This window comes from Vollenhovia emeryi, unplaced genomic scaffold (genome assembly GCF_000949405.1).
Source record: "Vollenhovia emeryi isolate VEMERY1.0 unplaced genomic scaffold, V.emery_V1.0 DF939147.1, whole genome shotgun sequence".
In the NCBI taxonomy this organism is placed as follows: Eukaryota; Metazoa; Arthropoda; class Insecta; order Hymenoptera; family Formicidae; genus Vollenhovia; species Vollenhovia emeryi.
In genome coordinates this window covers 1037785-1045326 of record NW_011967219.1, presented here as the reverse complement: position 1 = coordinate 1045326, position 7542 = coordinate 1037785, and the positions used below count along the sequence as shown (strand labels likewise).

The following is a 7542-nucleotide window of genomic DNA, read 5'->3' as shown; positions in this document are numbered from 1 at the left end:
ATCGTGGGATTTCGCCGCAAGGAAAGGATCGTCGCAGGACTTCGTCGCAGAAAAGAATCATTACAAGAGTTTGTCGTAGGAGGTCATCGCGGGATTTTGTCACAAACAAAAATAATTGTGGGAGTTTATCTCAGAAAAAAAATTATTATAGAATTTTATCACCGAAGATGGTCGTTATTGTTCGACTTCATGAAGGCTGGTCAAGACTACAATAAACAAAAGTCATCTCAATTTCATTACAAAGAAAGTTATTGTAGAATTTAAACAGCGATGAAATACCATGTTACATATGATACACTTATGTCATATGTACAGATCATTCTACGTCTTTTTGTAAAATCATCTGTGATATCTTGTAAAAGAAAATTCTGGTAAGACTTTGACACAAATGAAAATACAAAACTACATTATGGACAAGGAATGCGATCCATATACATAAAATTTCTGTACAGAAAGAAATTATGCATCTTCATTAAAAATTATTACGATATTATTATAGAGAAGAATTGCTTCGATGCAAAATAAAATAATATTTAAACATAGAAATCATAAAAATTGTAGCATTGTATGCAATTAAATGAAATCAAGTCATTGAGATATTGATATTACTCTTTCAAGTTAAAATATTAAATTACAACTGTAATTATAGAATTTTATTTTAAATCTATACTCTGAACTTAATCGTGAACCATAGTATCGTGGGATTCAGATTTGCATTACTATATTTACTATCTTCTATATTATAGAATCTGAGCTTTCCACCTGTCTTGTATCGAATTTAAAGTAAATTTATACTTTCAATAATAACTTTATAACGTATGAATTTTGAACATTATAAGATTTTAATCTTCAATATTTATAAAATTTGAAAAATTGAATGGTCTATGACCTTAAAATTTCGACATTTTGAGCCTTCGAACTTCATTACTGCAATCTGCAATTTCGAAATTCAATCGTAAAACTTTGTCGCAAAAGAGGACCATAGTAGAACTTCGTCGTAGAAGAGGATCATCGCAGGGCTTTACTGCAGAAGAGGATCATCGTGGGATTTTATTGCAGAAGAGGATCATCGTGGAACTTCGTCGTAGAACAGGATCATCACGGGACTTCATCGCAGAAGAGGACCATCGCGGGGCTTCGTCGCAGAAGAGGATCATCGCGGGATTTCATCTCAGAAGGGGATTATTGTAAAATTTTATCACAGAAACGTTGCGGTCGATTCATTATTGGGCTTTACCTCAACATCGCAGCACCTGTGACCTGGAACTTTAATATTACGGGTCCTCGAACTTTTGCATCGCGGGACTTGGAACCTCGATATTGTGGAACCTGGAGCCTTGCCATCGTGAGACTTAAAACGACATTGTAGGGGTTGGAGTTTCAACATTGTAGATGTGGAGTTTTTGTGGTATTTTCGATCTTTATTATTACAAAAGTTTGGTTTCAATGGTACCTTGAGTTTAATATTATAGAAATTTAGTCTTTGTCATTAAGAAATTGAATTCTCACATTATTTGATTTAAACTTTTAACTTAACAAAATGTAAATCTTTATTGTAATAATGAATCAAGAAATTTGGATTGATAAGTTACTTAATAATTTAAACTTAATAATCTCAAGTATTTTTACTTTTAAATTTATTTGTAACACCTTCAATATTGTGGGATTAAATATATATATATACATATATATATATATATATATATATATATATAAGAAGCAATACAGAAATTTTGATCTTTGTAGAAAATATTAACGTTTTAATTTATGGATCTTGTGATTTTTTTCATATTGCTTAATGTAAATATTTTGAGAATAGGAACTAATAATTTGCAATATTTTATTTCGGAGTTGCTTTAAAAAATATTAGATAAGTAATTGTATAACTTAATTATATTAATAAATAAGTAATCTATTTACTTATGGCGAGCATGGCGCAGAGAAATGTGCGCTATTTAGCAAACAAATCCGAGTTGAAATCCATGAACACCGCTGATTTTTTCGAACGTTACCTCTCGAAAGGAAATGGTAACCACCGAGAGTATTCTGCCACACACCTACTACTGGCGAGTCTGGTCGTCATCAAGTCAGCAGCCCTGACACCAGACTAGGATGCAGAGGCTAATCACCTGCCCGTCTGAATTCTGATTCCTGAAGTACTTGCAAGGAGCCGGACTGATCCCTTGCTGATGTCTCAAATAAATCCCAAATGAGGAATGATGGGCTTAATTAACGAATATAATTACTTAATCTATATTATTGCTTATTAAATTAATATAAATTTTATGTAAAATTTTAAGTGTAAAAATAAACATTCAAAAAGCTACATTATTTTCTACTGGAGATTTATATTTTATCAACTCCTAATAAAATTCTTTATTATATGTACCTTCAATTTTATTTGGTTTTATTCGATTTTTTGGGAATTCTACTTTCAGATACTTTTGTCGAATTATATGTATACATGTCCAGTATTTTACAATTTACAATGTTCTATTATGGTACAAATATTGCGAATTCTAGTACGTAAGAATCAATTCGTATTGGTTCAAATAAAATTATTATTATATTCTTTTTATTTTGATCTAATTCAGACAAATGTAAAGTATTGGAATAAAAATAATGATAAATTGTTAGAAATTAGATTAGTTTTACGAGACAATGCTGAAATAGAAAATAAGAATAGCGTACGTAAAAATAATGACTCATGTTTATTGAAGTCGTATCAATCGAGATACGCTTCCACTCTATTAGAAATCGAGTTTAACGATATCGCAAGTCCAAATAATCGAGAGTTAAAATACACACTAGGCGCAGACATACATTATTTTTACAATATATACAACGTATATGTACAAAGCGCAATCGCTCGTAACATGTTTCACACACTGTTTCACGCGGTCATTAATATGATCTGATAGATAAATAAAAATCACAATAATATGCACTACCGTTCAAATTAATCTCTTTCGCAAAATATCTCAATATCGTGGAAACGTCTAAAATACTTAAAGCATATTCGCAAGATGAAACCTCGACATCTAAGTAACGCATCGTTAAAACAAATCCAAGACTTCAGGCGATGTTGTCGTCCTGCTTGAAGCCCTGAAAAGGACCTTGTATCCTGGCGGGTTTGCTGGGCGCGGCGAGCAGTCTGCTCCAGGCGCGGCAGGTCTTGCCGGACCATACCCACATGCCGGAGGTGACGCCAACCACGAGGGACAAGAAGAGCCTGAGCAGGGCGACCTCGAGGCCGGCGGCACTGTATACCGGGCCGGGCGCGCAGTTCTGGGCCGCGCGGCAGTCCAGGGCGGCCAGTAGCGCCAGTTTGCGCCATCGCGGCCTCACCGAGGCCTCGTGCAGCACGCAGACCAGGCCGCCCAGCGCCGGCAGCGCGTATAACAGCGCGAAGATACCTAGCCGCGTCATCAGGCGCTCCAGCTTCGTCGCGCTGCGTCCGGCGCAGCGCACGGCCCTCCGCACGCGGACCAGCGCGCTTCCGGCGACGCTACCGAACGCGCAGCCCAGCAGCAGCAGCACAGCGTGCGGCAGCACCTCCAGCCACAGCGCCGACTCGTCGGAGATCTGGCACAGTCCGGTCAGCTCGTCCGCCACCACGTTGCGCGACACCAGACTTCCTGTACGGAGAAAGACGCGCGTATTCGTGATTATTTGCCAGAAAAATCGCTACGATGTATCGGACTGATGTTAAGTTAAAAGGAATCAATAAGAAAAGAATGTATAATACAAACAAACGCGCAATTAAGAAGCGAATTGAATGTCAATGTTACGCAATTAGATCTATATGCGATGTACAAGTTTACCTCCTGTGAAAAATACTGGAAGAATCCACGCGGCCGCATGAAGATAGGGCGCGATGTTGTGAAGAGCTTCGCTGCTCCACTCGTTCCTGGCGCTCAGCAGCCAGCAACCGCACAGCACCGCCCACCACATGTTGCTGGCCAGTCCCAGATAGTGTCTGATCAGCCACCAAATGGTACAGGGCACGCTCTTCAACGCATCGCGGACCTGTTTGCAGATAAACGGCATTACAGCGGATGAATGAACGCGAGGAAGTTGAATGCGGGACATAATAGCTAGTAATAAAACTATCGTAACGAATGGAATTAAAGCCGATAATTCTGCAGATATGTGCGGTATCTAATAAGCGAAACCTTAGTAGTGTGCTAACAGTTTGCAAGCGGAATATGGCGGTAGATTAGCATCAACTGCATCCGCGTTATTCTGCCGGCATGATCTGGCAGTAGATTGCGAATAAAAGTCGAGCAAGATCTGTCGTTTTGCAATATTAAATAAATAGTTTCTGCAATCGACTTGCCACCATGTTTTGCTAACAGAGTTTGTTACATCTCTCTGATATTCTGTTGATAAAAACACGTTGGATAAATTTGCCCGTCTGGAGATTACGTTTCTTCTCTATATCGCAAACATCCTCTCTATCCGAGCTGCCACGGCGCAACCAGTTTTGACTTGTAGTCAGCCATCTTCAGCCAACAACCAAACACGAGCTGCAAGTGGGTATTTCGTTATTTGCTAAAAGAGATCCGTTTACTTACTGGAACGTAACTCGGCCCGTCGATCTGACTGACGCAGCTGAGATTCTCAGCGCCAACCGCACCACGTACGATGTAAGCCATGGAGAGAAGATTGTAGCAGAGCGCCAGGAAGACTATCGGCCTCTCGGGATAACGAAATCTGGACGGCTCGACCCAGAAGGTCAACAGGGTGAAGAGTGTCGAGAGGAAGCACAGCCACGCCCAGCCGGTCATCCAACGCTCGGCGAACTTTTTGTCTTCCGCGCGATAATACGCGTCGGTGCCGCAACGCGGTGCGCAAGAAACCTGAAGCGTAAATCGTGAGAAATGTTAAGAAAGAAAGAAAAAAGCGTACAGCGATGGACAATGGTTGCAACACTTTTGTCAAATGAGTTTAGGATCGCGCATTTGGATTCAGGTTTATGTTCCAAAGCATTTTCTATCAGGAAAATTTTACTCGAGAAATAGGATCCGGAAACGCTCAAAACGGTTTTCGGAATGGCCACCGAGTAAAATATTCCTCAGAGAAGACTTTGGAACGTAACCCTGAATCTATAAATGCACGTTCCTAAACTCATTAAAAAAACTGTGTCGCAACCCCATTCTGTCCACAACTATAGGGTAAAGTGATCAAATTTGGATCAAATACCAAATGCGGATCTATAATTTGACGAGTCGCTGATAAACGACATAAAAATATGCCGATGCCTTTTATGGTATCGACAATACAACATAAAGTTGTAAATATGTATAAAAGAGCAAAATTTAAGTGAATCACTTTAAAATGTCTCTTATTAGCAACTCGATCAAATGTTTGACCCGCGTTTGGTATCAGGGGGTCAATTCTGTATCTTACACTATAGTGAAAATGCTAAAAGTGAACAGCTTTGTCTCTTTCTAACCGTAGACTTTCTCCCCTCAGAAGGAGACAAAGTCGTTCACTTTTAGCATTTTCACTATATATTGTAAGATACAGAATTGACCCCCTGGTCCGAATTTGGTCACCTTACCCTACATATAATTTTGGCTTTCTCCCGTTCGTTCGCTTATTCTAACCATTTCCATATCGGGTATTTGCACGAAATGCGGTGGACACTGATGATGCTGCTGTTGCTGTTGCATCCGCGTGGAGATCTGCGGCGGTCGTTCGTGCATCACCGGCCACTGCTGCTGAACGGTTGGCAGTATCGGTGAACTAGTGTCGTCCAACGTTTCGCCCGGCGGCTGCACGCACAATGCGGTTCCTGCAGTACACAGAGAGTTTAAGCTATTTTAACGTACAGTTTAATCGCAAAACATTGAACTTGATGTTATAAAGTGTCAAAAAGTCGATCAGAACTGTCAGCACCGCATAGTTTTCAAAACTGGGGTGCCAGCGGTCGGAGTAAAACATTGTTTTAAAATTAATTTAACGAGCGCAACTGTTTTAACATTCTGTAGTTGAAATGACTTTTTCGAACTTGAGGTGCCGCGTATTTCCAAATTCATTTCGATTTTTAAAAGTGAGGCGTCAACTTCGCAGTAGTAAGAAGAGTTCAATGTCAATGCATTTGAAGCTACCGTTAAGTAATTCTTTACATTCAATGTAGATTCTGTTCTGTTAGTACAATCAAATTTACGTTTCGTTCGCAAATTCTGTCGATAGAGCATAGGCTCCCTAGTAGCACAATATAGTGGCGCAATATTGGGAAATAATGCAAATCTAGTATTCCCAATATTGGTCTAATATTGATGCAATATTAGACCAATATTGTTAGACCAACATTGTTAAATATTGGCCAATGCACTTCCAATATAAATTTAACATTATATAATTATTATCGTGCAATATTTACATTTATTCCATGGCCAATATCGGCCAATGCATTTCTAATACAACCAACATTGGACCAATGTTTAGCCAATGCATTGTGCTACTAGGGCCTTTAGTGCCGATTGTAGCTGATGCGAATTCGCTGTAACTTCTGTTCAAATTTACTGTGACGACAGGCCGCGTTAACATTTTTGCTTAAATATCGATGAGAGGTGAGCGAATGCTTACCGCGATCAGGGAAGCGATCGCAATCCAACATGTGCGGCCACGGCAGCGTGAGGCTGGTTAAGGCCGGCTCGCAGTCTCTTCTTACGGAAAGGCAGAGGGACTTGCAGGCCGGTATAGCCACATGTTCCGAGCAGACCGGGGCGAAGACGGCGCATAAGAAGAGCCTGAGGTGTCTCGAACAATTGTAGTGGACCAGTGGCATGAAGGCCGCCAGCTGCAAATGCACGTGCTATTAGAACCAGATGGGATGGCAAGTGCGCGAATTTCTTTTCTCCCGTAATGCTGTCTTCCTGAAAAGCTCGTGCTACTCGACCGGCCGCTGATCCCTTGAAGCCTTCATTCTTAATTTCTTTTTTTCTATCTACATGATTCTAAATATTCGAAATATTGATGTAACCAAGGCGAAAGAGACACGCGAATGACGGGTCTCGGCATATTTTAATTCCTTAACGTCTCAACATCTGAGGTAAAACCTCTACACGCGCCTCCGTCCTCTAAACGCGTAGCGCAGCCCACGACGGAGCCGGTGAGCGAGAGGGTAATGCACCTAAGCAGAGGCGGAGAGGAGACGCCTCGCTTCCATGAAATATAACGAGCGGTGGGCATCAGGGGTAATTATCCCGCCCATTCTTCCCGCCTCAATCCCGATGGACCCCTCGCGCCGTCGCTGGGGCCCACCGAGACCGTTCTCCGGCTACCTCCTGCCCGTCTCCCACCCCCTCTAGATTCGCCCATTACCAGCGGGGCCCGATGCTCTTCTCCTCCACGGCGCTCCCCAAATTATAGCCTCATGAAATTACGTGGTAACCCGTAACGACAGAGCCCTCCATCTCGCCCTGCATCCTCTCCCCCCCCCCTCTCTCTCTCTCTCTCTCTCTCTTCTCACCGATCAAGGTAGACCAGCTGAGAGTAGCCCGGAGAAAGAAAGGGAGAGAAAATGAGAGA

General features: G+C 41.3%; 1 protein-coding gene and 1 pseudogene across 1 annotated transcript in view; one reads left to right on the top strand and one right to left on the bottom strand.

Annotated features, from left to right (window-relative positions):
* The window catches only part of LOC105566141, a 2770-nt pseudogene extending 1579 nt beyond the window's left edge, over positions 1-1191 (top strand).
* Positions 1192-1843: 652 nt separating this feature from the next.
* Positions 1844-7542, bottom strand: part of LOC105566039 (frizzled-9-like) — a 17529-nt gene continuing 11830 nt past the window's right edge. Inside the window, exons 2-6 of the mRNA XM_012019740.1 lie at positions 6598-6811; positions 5613-5800; positions 4578-4862; positions 3825-4029; positions 1844-3638 (exon numbers count right to left, since the gene is read on the bottom strand). Of these exons, the coding sequence (XP_011875130.1) occupies positions 3076-3638; positions 3825-4029; positions 4578-4862; positions 5613-5800; positions 6598-6811 (1455 nt within the window). The 3' untranslated portion in view covers positions 1844-3075. The remainder of the gene's footprint in view (positions 3639-3824; positions 4030-4577; positions 4863-5612; positions 5801-6597; positions 6812-7542) is intronic.